Source organism: Paramormyrops kingsleyae, chromosome 3 (assembly GCF_048594095.1).
Source record: "Paramormyrops kingsleyae isolate MSU_618 chromosome 3, PKINGS_0.4, whole genome shotgun sequence".
In the NCBI taxonomy this organism is placed as follows: domain Eukaryota; kingdom Metazoa; phylum Chordata; class Actinopteri; order Osteoglossiformes; family Mormyridae; genus Paramormyrops; species Paramormyrops kingsleyae.
The window spans coordinates 19,684,955-19,703,461 of record NC_132799.1 but is presented as its reverse complement, the minus strand read 5'-3'; the positions used below and the strand labels follow the sequence as shown (position 1 = coordinate 19,703,461).

Here is an 18,507-nt window from a genome sequence, read left to right as displayed (position 1 = left end):
CCTGCCCACCAAAACCTCGGCGAAGATGACATCGGCGACCAAGGAGGGCGGGCACCACAGCGGACTCAAACCGCTCACCGGCCATCAAGGGCTCCCTGCTCGTCAGTAACGAGAAGCCGTGGCGCAACTCTGGCTGCGAGCATGATCAGCAGAGGCAGCTCTGTTGGAGCGAGAAGAGGTGTGCTGCAGCTGGGAGGCCCAGCTAGCTGAAGAGCACCACGAGCTTGATGAGCAGCGGGAGCGGTACAACCAAGATTGTGGAGCAGTAGCTGCAGGAGCTGGAGCAGCTGCACAGTGAGTTGGCTACTGGGAGAAGGAGCACGACTGCGAGGCATCCCTGGCTGAGGCAGCGGAGGTGGCATTACAGGGCCGTGAAACGGTGCTGCTCGGCCGGGAGGTGGCGTGTCATGGCTTGGAGGCCCAGCTGGCTGAGGAATGCCGTGGGTGGACTGCAAAATGTAGAGGTCACGCTGCATGGCTGAGAACAGGTGTACCATGTTCTGGAGGCCCAGCTAGCCCAGGAGCAGGGCGACCGGCTGCTGCTGTGCAGGGCTGCATGACCCTGGGAGCAGGAGGCCTCGCAGCAGGACCTGCCTGCCCCACAACATCCGGGCCCAAAGCGGGGTAGAAAGAAAGAGAAGGCCGCACTGCCGGAAGTCTCCAGCAGCCCCTTATGCTGGGTGTCCCCAGAAAAGGGAGCCTGGCTGTGGGAGTCGCTGAGCATGGACCCCCTGGAAGCTGTGCTAGGTCTGCTTAAGACGTGGAAGAAGGGTCGGCGCTGGCGGGGATCCGACTTGCACCCCGCCAGAGCTACAATATTAATATTTTACTGCTGAACTGGGGCACCAAAACCTGCCGTTAACAACTCAGACAGCTGAAACCATTCAGTTACATGGTTTCAAATGTGCCAGTCGCTAATGTAATGAGCAACTACAATTTTGGGAAACGTACAGTACCTTGCTCTGCTTTTATTTTTTAAATTTGCGTTGCATCTTCACATCTCCCGTTTTGAACGGACAACACGTAAGTTACATCATTTATGTGAATTAAACAAGTGTTTTTAGTGCAAAAGTTAATATTTTAAGTAAAATATTTTATGTTCAGCAAATACAATCCATGCTATTTAAGCTATTTTATGACATGTATTTTGAGAAATATATTAAATAAAACAATTGCTTTGTAGTCTTATACTTACAAAAAGGTTGCATAAAGCTAATGAAAAACGCAGAACAGCCTAGTTACCAGCAGTTTGCATCTATTTATAAAGACAAATATCACTTGTTTTAGAAAACAAGTGATATTTGTAATTTACCAATTTAAGGTGCTGCTTATCCAAATTTGCAGTCATCCATGGATTGAAGAGATGCATTTTTTTATCGCATTTCCCTAGAGAAAACTCTCACGTCAAAAATAAAAGGTGGACGTGTAAAATCATATCTACAAAAGTATGGAGACGAAATGTGTACACGTGAAACATGTTTTGCACATTTGTGGATTATGTCCTGTGTATTTGTGGATCACGTTAAATTTGTGACTTCGCTACTATTTATTTGAGGATTTTTGTCCACTTGGTATTGCGGCTAATATGTAGGAAAAAAACACAAATACATCACAAATACATAAATATGTATTTTTATTTGCGCTGTGTAAAATCATTTTCAAAAAATACGGAGCAAAATGTGAACACGTGAAATGTGTTTTGGACATTTATGGATCACATATTGTCTATTAGTCGATCATGTTACATTTGTGACTTCCTTTCTGTTTATTTGTGGATTTTTGTCCACCAGCTGAAAACTCCACAAATGTAAGGATTGTTACCACCACTGGGAGGAGCCGATCCACCACAGCAACAGCTACTCCCTGAGTATGGCAGCCGTCAGAGTGACCAGACCAAAAGTAAGTGTATCCACCTACAGAGATCTGGCCACTCCCTAGTCTGCGTACCTCAGAGAGCGCCACCACTGAAATGCGGAGTTTACAAAGCTCCCCCAACAGCAGAGGAAGACATCTTGCTGGAGATACAAGACGTTCTACATGCCTACCAAGATGGTCCGCCTCAAACTGGAACCCAAGTGTTGCCATTGTAGCAGGTGATGCCTCAGCACCACACTAGCCCCGATCCCTAACTAGTTGGACCCTATTAACTCTCCAATGGTTTTGACTCTTCTGGGGATGAGGTTCCTGAAGGCTTCCCTCCATCCCCTTCATGATGCATGCAGCCTTCCTGTGGGCAGCTGCAGCAAAGCTACTCCTGCAGAGAGCAGAAGGGTGTTGTGCCTGTTTGGACCTTCCTACCATGAATTGTTTTATGGTGACTGGAGTGCAAATCCCACCAAAAATCCCCAAAAAAATTTTCCCTGCAAGTTGGAGGACCACTTGAAGGGCCGGATGCAATTTAAAGTTGTACCCAGAATAAAATATAAAATATATAAAATATAAAAATAAAATAAATTATTATAATAATTATTATTATTAATAACAATTTCAATATTATTAAAATGCTCATTATTTTTATCATTATGGTGAAAAATACAAACAATTACAAATCCACAGAAAGTAGTAATCCTGACAAATACTTTGTTTTAACCAACTATCCATCCATCCATTCATCCATTTTCTCCCGCTTATCCGAGGTCGGGTCGCGGGGGCAGCAGTCTCAGCAGGGAAACCCAGACTAACCTCTCCCCGGCCACTTCATCCAGCTCCTCTGGGGGAATCCCGAGGCGTTCCCAGGCCAGCCGAGAGACATAGTCCCTCCAGTGTGTCCTGGGTCTTCCCCGGGGCCTCCTCCCAGTGGGACATGCCCAGAATACCTCACCAGGGAGGCGTCCAGGAGGCACCCTAATCAGATGCCCGAGCCACCTCATCTGACTCCTCTCAATGCGGAGGAGCAGCGGCTCTACTCTGTCCCTCCCGAATGACCGAGCTCCTCACCCTATCTCTAAGGGAGAGCCCAGCCACCCTGCGGAGGAAACTCATTTCGGCCGCTTGCACTCGCGATCTCGTTCTTTCGGTTGAGGATAAAGAGTCACAGTTACAGAATACAAAACTGGTTGGTTGAAACAAAATCTTGGTCTGTACTTGTACTTTCTGGACCTGAACAATCCACCTCTGTTTCTCAGACATCTTTTTTCAGTGGTTAATTTTTCTGTGTACATGACAGCAGAAAATTGTCCCCCCCCCCCCCTTTAAACGCAGAAAGCAAAGTAACTTTGGTTGGGCAAGTGCCTACAGTATATCAGCTGACACAACTTTGTATGGTCTGTTGGCACCGTGTTGCCTCCAGTGGGTAAAAGCAAAGGTGGTTTTAAGCCAAGGTTACCTGTTCTGCCAACACCTCTATCCACCTTTGCCAGGTGATACTGCCCGCATCTCACCTGGTCCATTCCCACCCCAGCTATGCAACCATCTGCCTATAAAACAAGCATGACTGCAGTTTGTGCTGGACAGCTGTTAAGGTAAGCCATGGCTGCAACGCTGCTCCTACTTGTAGTTCTCATGAAGCAAGATATCACAAAATAAATGATACTCATGGCCTTTCAATTGTCCTGATGCTTTCCAGATGCTGCTGGTGTGGAGCATCACTCTTCTTTTGCTGGGCTTTGCTCAAGGTAAAGAACAGGATTCCGTTCCCTTTTTTATCTTTTCCTTCAGTCCCAAGACCACAGAACATTAATCTCAAGGCAGATTTCAGCAGTTTTACTATATAAAAAGATGAGTGGACCTTCTCCATTTCATGGCTACTTTCACTCAGTAGTTCATAAGGGACAGTAAGCTGCAAGGGACATCAGTTTGAATCAGTCATATACTTTCCTGTATGCCTTTTGTTATTTCCCTCAGTACGTTTTGTCCTTAAGCTTTGTGGTTGGATTCTGCTTCTAACGATCATGTCTTCCATGTCTTCTTCCGCTCACCTATCAGTGTTGGAACTGTTAATCACACATTTTCCTAACAAGCTGATTTCCAAAGGGACACAATATAGCCCTGATTCGCTTATTTGAACAGCAATGTACAGCAACAGTACCCCCAAAAGAGATCTGAAAATGCATTACATGCTTTAAATGTCTTAATGTTTATTGACCGATTTATTTGCTTCCCAGCACACATGACAATTCTTGTTTATGGCCTTTCTCTGTGGTTGACTCAGGCACTGATGTGCACTCATCGCCCATTCAGTTACAGTATGTTCACACTGCGAGCAGTGACCGGAAGTCATTCATTCTCTATGGGAGAGTGCATCGCTTTTCCACTGCACCAAGTACCATACTTTTGGTATGGTACATTTTGTTACTTTCCCTTTTCCATTGACTTCCGGTCAAATACCAGTAGCAAAAGTTGCAGTACCAAAAGTACCTAACCAGCTGGGGGTACTTTGTTACTTCGGTACTTTGGAGTAGGACTTGAAACACTTTCTGAATGAAGTTTAAGCCCAGCCAACTTTACGGCAATGAGGTATGACAAGGTTCGGCGTCAAATAGTCGGAATGTAGAAATGCTCCGTTTCTAAAGAGAGTTCCACAGAACACAAGCTTGTAAACTTTTATTCCGACCAAACATTTCCCAAGCACAACGGAGGAGAAACTGTATGGAACGACATCAGGGTATAAAGCGTGGGACAGAATAAGTCTCCACACTGCATTTTTAATTTTTTTTTTTTACCCTCTAGACACGATAAAAATGCCTGTGTTTAGGTGGCATAAAAATATGCGATTAAAAAAACCCATGTAGACCTGCATTTTTATACCACGTCAATACAGTATAAATGTACATGTTTAAAAAGGTCTTTAAATACCAAGATGTACTTTTCAAGTGCAAAGAGTTCAGTCTGTAGTGCATTTTATTCATTGAAATATGGTAACTTTTAGGCTTTTAATCATCTACTGAAACTCAAAGTTTGTGAAAATTTCAATGAAGAGGTTCATTGTTTTGTCTGTTATGTTGAATTATATGTCTGACTTAAAAAGGAGCAAAGTAGTCAAGGCCGGACAGCACAATATAGAACCATATAAACAATTCCATTATTTTTATAGGTTTCCATGAGCATATACATTACCTAGACACATTCTCATTCATCTAATTTTTATCAGCATGTTTCACCAATTTCATTAAGGCATGGAGTGCTGTAAACAAATAAGGAAGCTCTATCAAACGGCACATTAAATATATGATCTGTGCAAGTTCCAAAACATCTTTAATAAATCACTTGTTACATAATTAATTCTTCCCAAATTTGTGTGGGACATTAACGATGCACACTTGTTAAATGTTTCAATGTGAATGTTTCACGGCAGTCCAATATTAACCCAGCTTCCCAGCAGTTCCAACACTAATCCAAGATATAACTAATATCAGGTGGGTGTTGCACTCAGGATTTAAACAGGTTTTTTGGTGTTGTAAGGAGAAGGGGGAAAAATACCGTGTTGAGACTTATTCTGTTTCACAGTTCATACCCGACAGCATTCCATAAAACTGATCATTGCCATAGCGGGGTATCCAGTTATTTATGACGTGCCCCTGTTTGTGTACACCAACATTAAAAAAAAAAAAATCAGCCATGGACCAAGGTGTCTGAAATTTCATCTGCTTTGACAAATGATACCATATTGGCAGTAGGCACAAAGATAAGCTGCATGTTTGTTTGATTTTCCCTTTTAAAATCTGTAAGACCGTTCTGAACGACCTTGTCCCTGCCTACTCCATCTACATCAGAGAGCGTCCCCAGCATTTGCTAGTGTCACAGGCAGGGCAGCCAGAGCGAACACTGACATTGTCACCGCCTGCGATGTGAATGCACACTTAGATAGAAATCTCCAGTTATGATGGTCTTCTACTTCTAGGGGATGAATTCATTTAGAAGGGTTAATTTATTTATATGCAACTACACCAGCCAAGGTAGGTGCTGAATGTCTCAATAATGACAGGAAACGTGACATTGACTATCTTTGTCTTTTAAATCACTGTATCAGCTTTTCAGCTGGTGATTCCTAACATAAATGTAAAATCACGCCTGGGTGTGACGATCCAGTTGTTCACAATCACCTTGCTGCTGTGCATGTTCCAACAGGGGCTGAGGTCTGTTATGAGAACTTGGGCTGTTTCACGGATGACCGGCCCTGGTCTGACACGGCTGAGAGGCCCATTGCCCGCCTACCCTGGGACCCAGAAAAGATCGGCACCCGCTACTTGCTCTTCACTGCAAAAAACCCTGATAACTTCCAGGTAAATGGGCACAGTTCACCCCTCCATCACTCCCATGTTTACTGAACACTTCTCATCAAAATCCAAATTTTTAAGATCACTTCCTTTATCTTAAGAATAACACTTGGATATAGTACAGATATGAGCTATGAAATAAATGAGCATACACATTAAGGCTTTTAAGCATTTTGTCTGAAATTAACTTAGAGTGACTGACATGACTGCTTGGTACTTGTGATTCTACAGGAAATAAGTACCAACAAGGACATTCTTCTATCATCAAACTATCAAGGAGAAAATATGACCCGTTTTATTATCCATGGATTCATTGACCAAGGAGAGGAAAACTGGCTTCTGGATATGTGTAGGGTAGGTGTGTGTCTCTCTCAGAGCGAACCTGGTTTATGGATATACTGTATGTAGGGTAGGTGTGTGTGTTTGAGAGGGAACTTGCCTTCTGGATATAAGTAGAGTAGGAACCTGCATTTATTTTATGTAATTTGTGCATCACCCAAAAATTCATTAAGCTCCAGTGGTGTCAGAGGTAGTATGACATTGAGGTGACCAAATTTGACGCAGCAGTGTGGGGTTGGGAGGAGTATGATGTATATTGTGACATTGCAGTGAGCACACATGCAATAGTCTCATTGTGAAAGAGTGTATTGTATGAAAGATTTTAAAAGCACTTTAAAATAATAAAGATTTCGTAATGTAAAATAAAATTAACACTGTTTAGAGTGCAGTTTCACAACCAAATGTAACTAAAAAAACTGATCCATATGATAAAATGATTTTGTCCGATATAGGACTAAAAACTCCGTTAGGTATATGTTTCATCCTCATGCTCTGTCTATGCAGTGGATTGACCTTAGTAACACACAAGAGTCATAATGAAAGATAAGGAACTTGCTCTTAATTTCCCTTATCTATTTCATCTATATCATGACAGAAATGCGTCAAATAGCAAAAGGCGCCATTTACGAACAATGATCGCAAGACCCAAAAATATTGCAATGTGAATATTTTCTTTTTGTCATGAGGACATGCTGAAAGCTGTAGGGGCCGCAGGTCAAACTGAAGCTTCACAGAGAATGCAACGTGATTTCAGCTGAGGAGTGACAGGATGGGGTGGGGGGCAGTTTGCTGATGCCAATATTGGGGGGGGATGCATTCCCCCTTCCCCCCCTATTTCAAACACAGCTGTCCTCTATGACTCATATCCTTTGAACCATAAAAGTGTAAAAAATGTAATATAATTGAATGCAACATTGCTACATTACTTGTGACAAGATATTACAGTTCCAAGCAGTGTTCCCTGCAGGTTTCCTATTGTTTTTGTACTGATTATTATAATTTTATTATTCCCAAAATCATACTAAAGCCCAAACAGTCTGAATTTTAGGTGTGAAGTTTGCAGGGTATGTATATCACATAAAGATTTAGTTTAAATCTCAGACTTAAGAAATAAAGTAGAAATCTAAAACCAGAGTCCCAACTAAGAGTGTTGGCCTGCTGACAAAATTAAAGGCAGGAATTCTGAGTTGGTAGGGTTCTGAGACTATGCTCTGAGGCAGTTGGAGCATATTAACAAGTACAACTTGGCTCATGCACTTGCTGATGGTTGGTATTGTCAGACCATGCTCCTGGTGGAGGACATTAACTGCATCTGTGTGGATTGGAAGAGGGGAGGAAGGACCACTTATACACAGGCGGCCAACAACATCCGGGTAGTAGGTGCAGAGGTTGCCTATATGATTCAGCTCTTCCAGGTAAGTATATACCTTGCACCTATTTACAGTTACTGATTGGAGCCCACTGGTTGCATTTCTCTTCTTAATGTACAGACACTCTGAGACAGAATATAGTCATTTTACTCCTTGCACAGAAGGTAAACAGTGGCATGTATGGTGTGTATATGTTACCGAGAATGCTAATATACAGTACATTGAAAATGATCTGCTTTGCTATCATAAAAGTAATTTTTATTACTAATAGGTCTGCTCCTACAATGCAAAAACCTCTACTGATATATTCTATAGGAAATATAAATAAATGATTATTGTGGTGGCCAAATGGGTCTCTATCAATTCCACACACCATTAGCATATGGGTATCTTCCCACACTAGCACACCTGCATGCAAATGTTAACATTCTCAAGGAGATCAAACACACCTGGCTACCTTGGAGGTCCCCCTTATCGTGGGGGGTGGATAACAGTCTGCTGCTTGTGTGTCCCATTCAGACGCACTACCAACAGAAGCCTGAGATGTTTCATGTCATCGGCCACAGTCTGGGTGCACACTGTGCAGGGGAGGTTGGCCGCAGGGTTCCCAACATTGGCCGCGTCACTGGTAGGGAGGAGCCATATGCTGGCCAATCCTTGCACTGAAAACAGCTCAGCACAGCACAGAATGGCACAGCACAGTTCAGTGGGGCACGGCACATTTGGAATATGTTACAGACACAGGAATCCACAATGAGCAAACTGCCAGTGATTCAAAGAAACACACAGAGCAGCACAGCTTCCATTAGATTCTGACATCTATGAATAACAGACATAAAACATTCCTGCCTCCTGTTGTCCAACTCAATGTTAGTAATCTCAGTGCTGAATTATTCATTCCAAGGTTCATTGCAAATGATCTGGGCTTGCTGAATATGATGATAAAACTGTGTGAAAGAGCTACTGAGCCAGGTCTGTTTGTCACACAGGTCTGGACCCAGCGGAGCCATATTTTATGGGATGCCCCGAGTTGGTGCGTTTGGACCCCAGCGATGCTAAGTTTGTGGACATCATTCACACAGACTCACTGCCCATGATCCCATATCTTGGTATGTTTCACATTTTACCAGGAACTTATATAGCAGGTTAAAAAGGGATCTCTGTGGTCATTGAAGAAAGCTGTCCTAATTATTGAGTGACTTTATATGACAGAGAAAATTATGTTTCAACTCAATAAGCTAAATGCAGTGAGCATGATCTGTTATTTATTGGTGAAGTATCCCGTCACTTTCAGGGTTTGGCATGGCCCAAGCAGTGGGGCATCTCGACTTCTACCCCAATGGTGGCAAGCAGATGCCTGGCTGTGACAAGAATATCCTCTCTCAGATTGTGGACATTGATGGAATTTGGGAAGGTTGGCTTTTGAATAAGGAACCTGTATTGTCTTTACTGTACAGTGGCAAATGTGTGTGCCATTGCTGAGAATTTAATTAGAATGAGGCCATCAGGAGGTTTAAATACACAGCACTCAGATGTACAACACAGAAAAGTGAAATCCCAGCTACAGTAATCTGCACAAGTCTCAGAGAGTGAAGTGGTGAAGTCGTGTTGTTCTAACCATCCAATACGATATCAGTCACTTTTTGGACAACATAAAAAAAAATATTGTGTTACTGTTAATCTGCATATTATCTAACATGTTTTATTTCTGAGCAAATATCCACTTACTACCAAGATAAACAGCCTAAAATATCTTCTTTGACTTCTGCACAGTACTGTGTGTGTGTGTGGTTTATATTTATATTACATTGTGGGGACCAAATGTCCCCCACAATGTAATAAAAACCTGTTTTGTTTTTGTTGTGGGAATCATTTTTCATGTCCCCACAAAGATCTGTAAATGCTATCAAAAAACTAAAAATTCCAAAAGTCTCGTATTTTGATTGGTTACTTTTGGTTAAAGTTAGATCCGGGTAGAGGTTATGGTCGTCGTCGGGATTAGGGTTTTCCCCATAGAAATGCATGGATAGTCACCAGAAAGTTATAATTACACCTCATGAAACTGGCACAGGGGAGAGAGTAGAGTCAGCCAGTACCTGGAGCAATTGGGGTTAAAGAAATTGCACATGGGCCCAGTGGTGACATCACCCCCGACCCAGGGATTTGAAAGGGCAAACTTCTGAATCCCAGCGCAAAGACCAGTACCAATTCAGAATTACTCTTCAAGACTGTTCACATGAAAAAAAGAAAGAGCTCCCACTGCTATTGAAGCTGCCTGTTGGATGGCAAGGGTCAAGTGGCAAAATTCATGCCATGCCAAGGGGGAGCACAGCTGAAACTGCTCCTTTTGATGAGACAGATGAAGAAGGAGTGAGGCCAAATAGTTGGGGATCTTGGAAGGCCTGGGGTAGTGCACACATACTATAGTTCTCAATGTCACACATACACACACACACACACACACACACGTTTGTAATTATATCCTTGTGGGGACATTCATTTCTATGGGGAAAACTCTAATCCCAATGACCGTAACCCATACCCAGCCCTAACCTTAACCATAAGTAGCCAAACAAAATACAAGAATTTTGGCATTTTTACTTTTTTGACTGCATTCACAGATCTTTGTGGAGACCCGAAAAATGGTCTCCTCAACATCAAAGAAACAGGTCATTATTACATTGTAAAGGACATTTGGTCCCCACAAAGTAATATAAACCTAATCTACACAGCTACCCTGCTGTTGTGTTCTTTCCTGACCAGGCACCCGAGACTTTGCAGCCTGCAATCATCTGAGGTCTTACAAGTACTACAATGACACCATCCTGAACCCGGAGGGCTTTCTTGGGTATCCCTGCTCCAGTGAGGAAGTCTTTGATGAGATCGTAAGTTTCCAGGCCACCACACAGTCAAAAACTACAACCAATCCTCACTTCATAAGTGGACTTTTAAAACTGGAGGACTTTTATACATGCTGGGTACACTGGGTATGGAGGGCCACCTGTTGTCACACATGACACTAGTACATCTGTGAGCCATATCTTTGGCTTTAGAAAGCAACTCACAGTGGAGGGTTTGGTTTCAACATGGAGGCGCAGACCCTCTTACTCACTGGCCAGCGTAGTGCAGCTGTCTTCCCTAATGACAGCTTATTCCTAGTTTAGTAAACTTCCCAGTCAAACTCTGGGAGCATAGAAGCACATTCTCTTGCTACAGGAAAGGAAGGACTTTCATTATATAAATTATAAATAGTCCTGTAGGCTGATCACCCTGGTTATGAGGTATGAACACAATCATAAAGCCCTATTAAGCTCTATAAACTGCCACCCCAATTTCTGTGTTTATAAAGTAAAAGGCCAAGTTAAGAACGGAACACCCAAAATGTTGTGCTACTGCCCAGGAACACTTGGAATTCACTGGTTTTAACATGGTTTCCAAGTAACAGTTTGGGGAGAAGAAGTTTCATAGATACAGGGTGATGGAATCATTGTTATGCATCATCTTTGTTTGACTATGACCAGGAAGCAGCCCATCACCTGTAAACAGGTCAAGTGTAGAGCTGCTAGCACTGACAGCTCCTTGGCATAGTCACAATCACCAAGGGAGGACGAATGACAACGGGTTGGTGTCACACAGGGCCGGTGCTTCCCATGCCCCACGGGCACATGCCCTTTCATGGGTCACCATGCTGACAAATTCAAAGTGCCCAGCGGACAAGAGAAACTGAAGTTCTACCTGAACACCGGGGAGGCCAAGCCTTTTGCACGTAAGACTGCAGCTGTCACTTTGTTCGCACTTACTATATGTGCCTGTGATTGTGATGGGAGAACTGAGGTTGAAATACCGCAGGTGGGGTGAGTTACTCTAAGGTGCCAAATCACTGCCTAATTTAAGTCAGTGATGTAAGCCTTATGATGTATGCTTAAGCAGCTGGTAACTGATAGGACATAGTAATTGCAACTACTGTGGGCTCAAAGGTTCATTTTTCACTTTACTACCTAATGTAATTCTCCTGTACCACTGTGTGGGTGCCCCAAATACTTACATTGTTACCACAGCACTTAATGTATTTCTGTAGTCAGTTTATGAAAAACCTCAATGTGTTTCCCAGTGGTTCTGTAACTTCAGTGACACGTCCTTTTTCATGTTTTTTTTCTCATTTATTTCTATTGATTCCATGACATTTCCCAAATCCAGGGTATCGCTACATGTTAACTATCACCATTTCCGGCGACCGAAAAGTCACAGGCTATATAAAGGTAGCGCTCTATGGGTCCAATGGCAACACAAGACAATATGATGTTTATAGGTGAGTAAAGAGCATCTTATAATGATTTTTACAATGAACCATTATTGTTAAAGAAGAATATGCCTAATTCTGCTCTACTTCATTTTGCTAAGATTAACTCACTACTGTCAAACTACAGTATATGCTACAAATATTTGCCATTATTCAATGATACACGCATATGCCAATTCCTACAGTGGCTTGCTTTCTCCTGGCAAAACCTACGAGGTCTACATTGACACAGAAATCGATGTGGGTGAAGTGACCAAGATGAAGTTCCTCTGGAACAACAAGATTTTGAACCCCCTGCTACCCAAGTTTGGGGCTACCAAGATCGTGCTGCAACGTGGGAAAGATAGGAAGCTGTATGTTTGACTGATCACTAAGATATAATTACTTTATTTGACACAGTGTTTTTTTAAATGACTTTCCAACAGCCCCTATTTGCCATTCATTGTTATTATGCACTCTTTTAGACAAATTTTCTTTTTAATGAGTCAAAACCACTGTCAGCTCACTGCATTGGTAGTGTATTGCTATCTTTAGACAGCAGGGGCTCAGTCCAGAGACCTAATTTGCCCAAGGCTCTCTCGCTGAAGTCACGATGGTCTTAGCACTACAGAGGTTCAGGAAATGTAGCCCCAGACTAGGACTGTTGTGATGTGCGGAATTCTCAAACTGAGAGCATGGTTTTTAAAACATCACATATCAATTGGGGCTCATTGGGATTCATTCGGGGCTTCGGAAGGAAGCTACCAACACTGGAAATGTAATTTATATTTTAACATACAAAAAGACACATAAATGCACATAGTTAAGTAAAGAGTTAAGTAAAGACTTTAATTCCAGGGTTTTAAATGTCAAGTTTTAAATAAGCTGAGAAAAAGGAAGTGCATATACACACTAGAGGGCAGCAGTTCTCTATCAAATGGGAATGTTAATGCAACTCAGTTCTGCTGTTCTCTCTCCATGTCGCAGCTTTGATTTCTGTGGTGAGGAAACAGTACGAGAGAACATCCTTCAGACCCTGAACCCATGCACACCCTAGAGAGGCTCAAGGCACTTCACCCACTTCAACAACTTCAAGCTACCTAAATAAACAGTTATATCAAAATACTTGGGTCACTGGTTTGTGGTAGATCTGAAATTATAATGTTGATTTCCCTTTTGCACATTATCACAGGAGACTGTCAGACACAGAACAATGCACATTGAAATGTGGAGTCGCTAGTTTTTGGGTTAGGATTGTATTAGGTTGTATTTTGACCATGGTACTTGATCCAAAAGGCAGGAGGTCGGGTATTGTGCTAATTGCGATGACATTACTAAGATTTATCAGACACTCCAAGGTTACTGGCAGACCATGAGAAGCCAAAATTACATAAAATATCATAATGCTGTCTATACAGTGAATCTTAAGAGTTAAGTAAGGAGCAATAAATGCTGGGTAAACTGCTTGTTGCAAAAACATTTTAAGCACTGTGTGCTTTTTTCACTTGAATCTGGATACTACAGTCTATATCTACTGTTGAATCTACTGGCTGGAAAAAGTAGGTTACACTTTTGCAACAACACAAGCAATGATACTACAGCCTTTGAATCACCTACAGATTATGAACCAAGACCATAATAATACTAGCAATACCCACTATTCACCAGTGCCCACAGTTACCCTTTATGGGCATTTTATTTAATTATTTCATGGCAGGCAAGAAGGCATGGACTTAATTCACTCAGAGTAACTTGTGTTCTACAGCACATTCATTCTGCAGACCTATGTCTCATGCCTCTCTATCGTTCTCATTACCATAGCAATGTCTTTTATCTCTTAAAACTGGGCAGAAAAGAGGAGACTGGTAAATATTACCTACTATTAATGATGTTGAAAGATTGAGTGTCGCATTTTGCGCAAACAGAAATCAGCACTAAATTATATGTTAAGATTATTTCTCTTCTTTTCTCATTTAGGCACTGTCCCCACCAGCCAAATTTGGCTTGATGTGTCACTTATATATATAATTTCAATAGGCCACATATGTATGCAGTATTCATTTATCTGTCCGCAGCCTTTCATGAGAGCGCGCGGTCCTGATTGCGAGTCATTGTTTTGTGCTCATTTATTTGAATGCCCACCCTGTAATCAATGTTGTGAAATAAGGCATTAAAGAGCGAGCTGCCATTTCCATCATAATGTTAACAAAGTGCATTTATATTCATGTTGACTTTTCATGGCCGAGCCGTCATCGTACACAATAACAATCAAAACAATCACTGCTACAGAGCTTGTAGAGTAGGAGCAGGACTACATTATAGTATTAAATGTTGAATTAAATGTTGGGGGTTGTCTATACCCAACCCCCCCACCCCCAAGACTCCAGCCGACAGCCATCATTTTCTTTATTTATCTTTTTTTTACTGCCGCCTTCAATAAGGAGGCTAATGACAAAATAGCTCACTAATTCTAGTAATTACAGCCGTTTGTCTAAGGGAATTTCAGGGTGACAGCTTTTCATTTCGATCCACTCGACATGACTTCGGTGGGACTGGGGGCGGGGGCGTAAAAACAAAATACAGACAGGTCAAAAAATTACAATATGTTTAAACACCAAATCTGTGTTTAAATATAAGCAAAATAGCTTCAACATACATACCAGGCACAGAGAAACGTAGTCCCTCTCAGCAAATCGACTCATCGATCAAACAAATACCATCACCTCTTTATAACACTGTTGAACATGGATAATATGCGCATTATATTGTACAGGCTGTCTACACAAATCAGCTACACATGCACAATAACTGTGACATGTAAAGGCAGAGGTGAATGACTGCAGCTGTGGGTAGAATGACTGATATCAAAAGAATTAAAGGATGTCTGTTTAACTGTCATTCCTCCACAGTGGACAAGCCTCAGTAGAGTCTTTAATATGGCAGTTAATGAGCCTGGCTGAGTGGGTTTCACTGAAGCCCTCAGTTTTTTCCAGCTGAATTCCAAAAAAGTGGAGAAGATGCTTAATATGCTAATTAAGGAGCTGACTAGCTTGCATTTCAATGTGGAAGATGTGTGAATTAGGATGAGTGGCTTCAAACGCATTGTGATCAAACTAATAGCAAAGACAGGCCAATGCTGCACACCAGGGTTAGCACCCCAACATGAACAAAACCATCGGTGCCCCTTACACGCATGTGCCTTAGTTCAAAACAGAGGAAGGGATGGACAGAATTGCTTTTGGTGTTTCATTGATGCCCCGGTTTCACACAGTGTCCACCTACATTAAGCAGACCACTTTACCGAGCTGGGTGGAAATATGGGAAGAAGGTGGGCCATTTTAGCAAAATGAAGCAAGCAATCAAAGCAAAACCACACAACTGTAAATCATGGAGACAGTCCATGACTTGAAAACCTGCCCAGTTCCTGCTATCCTGCGAATGATTTTATTGGCGTACAGACTAGAGCGGCACCAATTTCCTATGGCACCCAGAGCATGTGTGTGTGTGTGTGTGTGTGTGTGTGGGGAGGCTAAGTGCAATTCTGCACCACCCCCAAAAATCCTCATTCCAGCAATGGCCGTAGTTTCACCTATCGCGCCTATCTGAGTACTCAGCACCCCCTCATCAACCCTACCTCCCTACTGACAAAGAAAAACAAGAGGAGTGACCTGTGAGGGTTAACAGACTCTCTCCATGAACATCACTGTTAAAATAACACACTCATATGTAAAATGCATGCAGTTACTGAATCAGAAGTGCCCTCATTTAGTTTCACATTCCGACAGCAGCATTGTGAGCGAGCGAACTGCACACTAATGGCAGTAAAGTCGTCTTACACTTCTGAGAAGCATGGACAACTCCTCCTAACTGAATTCAAAAGGAAAGAAAAGGGACAAAGGGCTGGTGAAAAGCGATAAAAGTGGTGCTCTGCATTGTTTTCCACATTTATACACGTTGCCTGTGTATTGTTTGTAAGATTCCTTATTAGTCAGTGATTCTATATAGCTACAGATAGAGAAAACCTAAGAAGCAAAGTATTGTAATCAACTGCACTGGAATCTGCTGAATACACCCTTTGATCAGTTATATTCACTAGCTTTGGAAGTCATCAGTTATCAACTGGGCTTTTAGCGTGCCAATATTAACTCCACTTTATATTCAAACTGTCAGCATTTGAGAGCTATTCATTGGCTCTCCAAATGAATTATCAGAGGCTCTATATGTAGTGATGGTGGCCGATACCTGAGTTTGGCTGAGGTTTCATAATGAAGGGCTGTCAATGTACCTCTTCTTTTTGTTTGTTTTTTTTTTCACCAGTGGATAATGATGTACAACTCAACCTCATGCCCCCACCCACCAGACAGGTGTAATTCTGGCCTAAAGGGCCTGTGTGGCCACACCATCCTCACTGAAACGCTGTATGTCACACAAGGTCTGACATATAAGTATGAGAACACAGTTCCTGAAAACAGGCGTAAGAGTAGTGCTAAGAAGACGACAGAGGCTAAAGGATGAGGATGAGTGTTGCAGTCATTGCCAGACAGTCAGGCAACAGGGATGGAAAACAGGAGCTAGGCCAGGCAATTTACAGGAGGAAATAGAAAAAAACTGCTATTTCCAGAGACTAAACATGTTTTCCAATTAAAGGTAATACTTAGATATGTTGTGGAGATCCCAGGATATCTAGAAATAATCTCCTAATGGTATTCCACTAGGCATTTCCATAGTAACTGCAGTTGCATTGACAGGTAATAATTAAGTCATAACTCCACTGTACTGAATAGTGAGACGATGAAGGACGAGACTAATGATGAGATCTATGTATGGCCTGCCTCTTAGCTATCACATGGACACAGAGAACCTGACAATAGGCACACCCACTACAAAATCTTATAATTGCCTGCATCCTTTACTGCTCATGCAGTAGTCACTTACAGCAGTGTGGCATTTCACTCAAAGTACTTTGCCACCATAGTCAATCCTAGCCCAAGTCTCAGTGAGATAACTGCAATTATAAATATTTTTTTTCCAGTGAAACTGACACAAGTTAAGGCCAGAGACCCAACAGAACCAATTTCTGCCACAAGCATGTGAAGGCAGGATATATCAAAAAATTTTACAGAATCTGCAATTTCTTAAAACTCCACTGGATGGCAGTAGTACTATTTAATAGCAAAACATTTCTTAGCCCTCAAATACAATATTTTTAGCTCCCCCCCAAATAAATGTGTATTTATTGGCTTAAGTCATGAATAGTTTGTCATCACACCCCCCCCCCCAGTAAAGACTCTTCCCTATTCATTCATCTCCAACTACTCCCCTACAACAACCTGAATCCATACTCAGCTCTAACCTTAACCATAAACAACCAAACCAAAAGGTTCTTTGCATTTTTAGTTTTTTGATTGCATTTACAGATTTTTATAAAATTGAGGTTCCCCTTGTCCCCATAACGTTCATCCTCAGCAGAATAGTCATATTCCCTTGGGCCCTTGAGCATCTTTAATCCCCCAAAATGATCCAGGGGTGCCAGATAAATGACTTGACCTTTCAATTGTTTATATGTGTGTATGTGTATGTCTCAAAAACAAGATCAAGATGGGTTAAAAGATGCATTCCAATGTACCTGTACTTATATTTCTGCAAATGACAAATCAAAAGCATTATTTCATTTGATAAACAGTTCACCACTTTGGACTGCAGGAAGGGAGTGCGCAGAAAAAACAGGCAAAGCCCACGTACTGCAGTTTTACTAGGTTGCTTACACAGATTTTACATGCTGGCACTCGTTTCCCAAAATTCCAAGCTCATGTATCTTTTGTCTGCCCCAGAGTTCCTAAACACTATACACTGCAGCTTACTCTCATTACATATTCCTTACACCCGTATCACAAACTACCATATAGTTCTCAGTTCCTAAATACAAATTTCATGATGATCTCATGTGCCTTTTCAAACAGCAAAGTCACCAATTTTATAAACTCTGAAATCAGTGATTGAACTGTTTGCATTTTTCAACACTTTGGTGTCATTGCTACTGAAATGATGAAGTAATTAAATGACATTTTACACCGAATAAAATGCACATACAGTGGTACCTCGGTTCTCGAACTCACTAGAACTCAAATTTCTTGAAAGTTGAACAAACCGGTTTGACCTAGAACTCGATCTGAATATCAGAAGTCGAACCGTGAACGCTGACCTAGTATAAATTGTACGCGCCAGGAAATGAGTCATACTACAATGTAATTCTTACTTGAATGCCTTCTTCACAGACTGGACGATTAACCAAATAAAGCAGCAC

General features: G+C 41.9%; 1 protein-coding gene across 1 annotated transcript; it reads left to right on the top strand.

Annotated features, from left to right (window-relative positions):
• Positions 1-3,565: 3,565 nt before the first annotated feature.
• Positions 3,566-13,326, top strand: LOC111839686 (inactive pancreatic lipase-related protein 1-like). The gene is made up of 12 exons (XM_023803822.2): positions 3,566-3,614; positions 6,067-6,221; positions 6,447-6,569; positions 7,835-7,969; positions 8,444-8,552; positions 8,914-9,033; positions 9,219-9,338; positions 10,688-10,809; positions 11,561-11,690; positions 12,122-12,233; positions 12,410-12,577; positions 13,191-13,326. Exons 1-12 carry the CDS (start codon positions 3,566-3,568, stop codon positions 13,258-13,260), a joined length of 1,413 nt encoding a protein of 470 aa, XP_023659590.1. The 3' UTR covers positions 13,261-13,326.
• The last annotated feature ends 5,181 nt before the right edge of the window (positions 13,327-18,507 follow it).

Bases quoted from the DNA above. Each gene is read 5' to 3' on its own strand.
- LOC111839686 (XM_023803822.2), top strand. From the start codon at position 3,566: ATGCTGCTGGTGTGGAGCATCACTCTTCTTTTGCTGGGCTTTGCTCAA. The intron at 6,570-7,834 runs GTAGGTGTGTGT...TGGTATTGTCAG, and splicing joins GGCTTCTGGATATGTGTAGG to ACCATGCTCCTGGTGGAGGA. The intron at 8,553-8,913 runs GTAGGGAGGAGC...TTTGTCACACAG, and splicing joins CAACATTGGCCGCGTCACTG to GTCTGGACCCAGCGGAGCCA.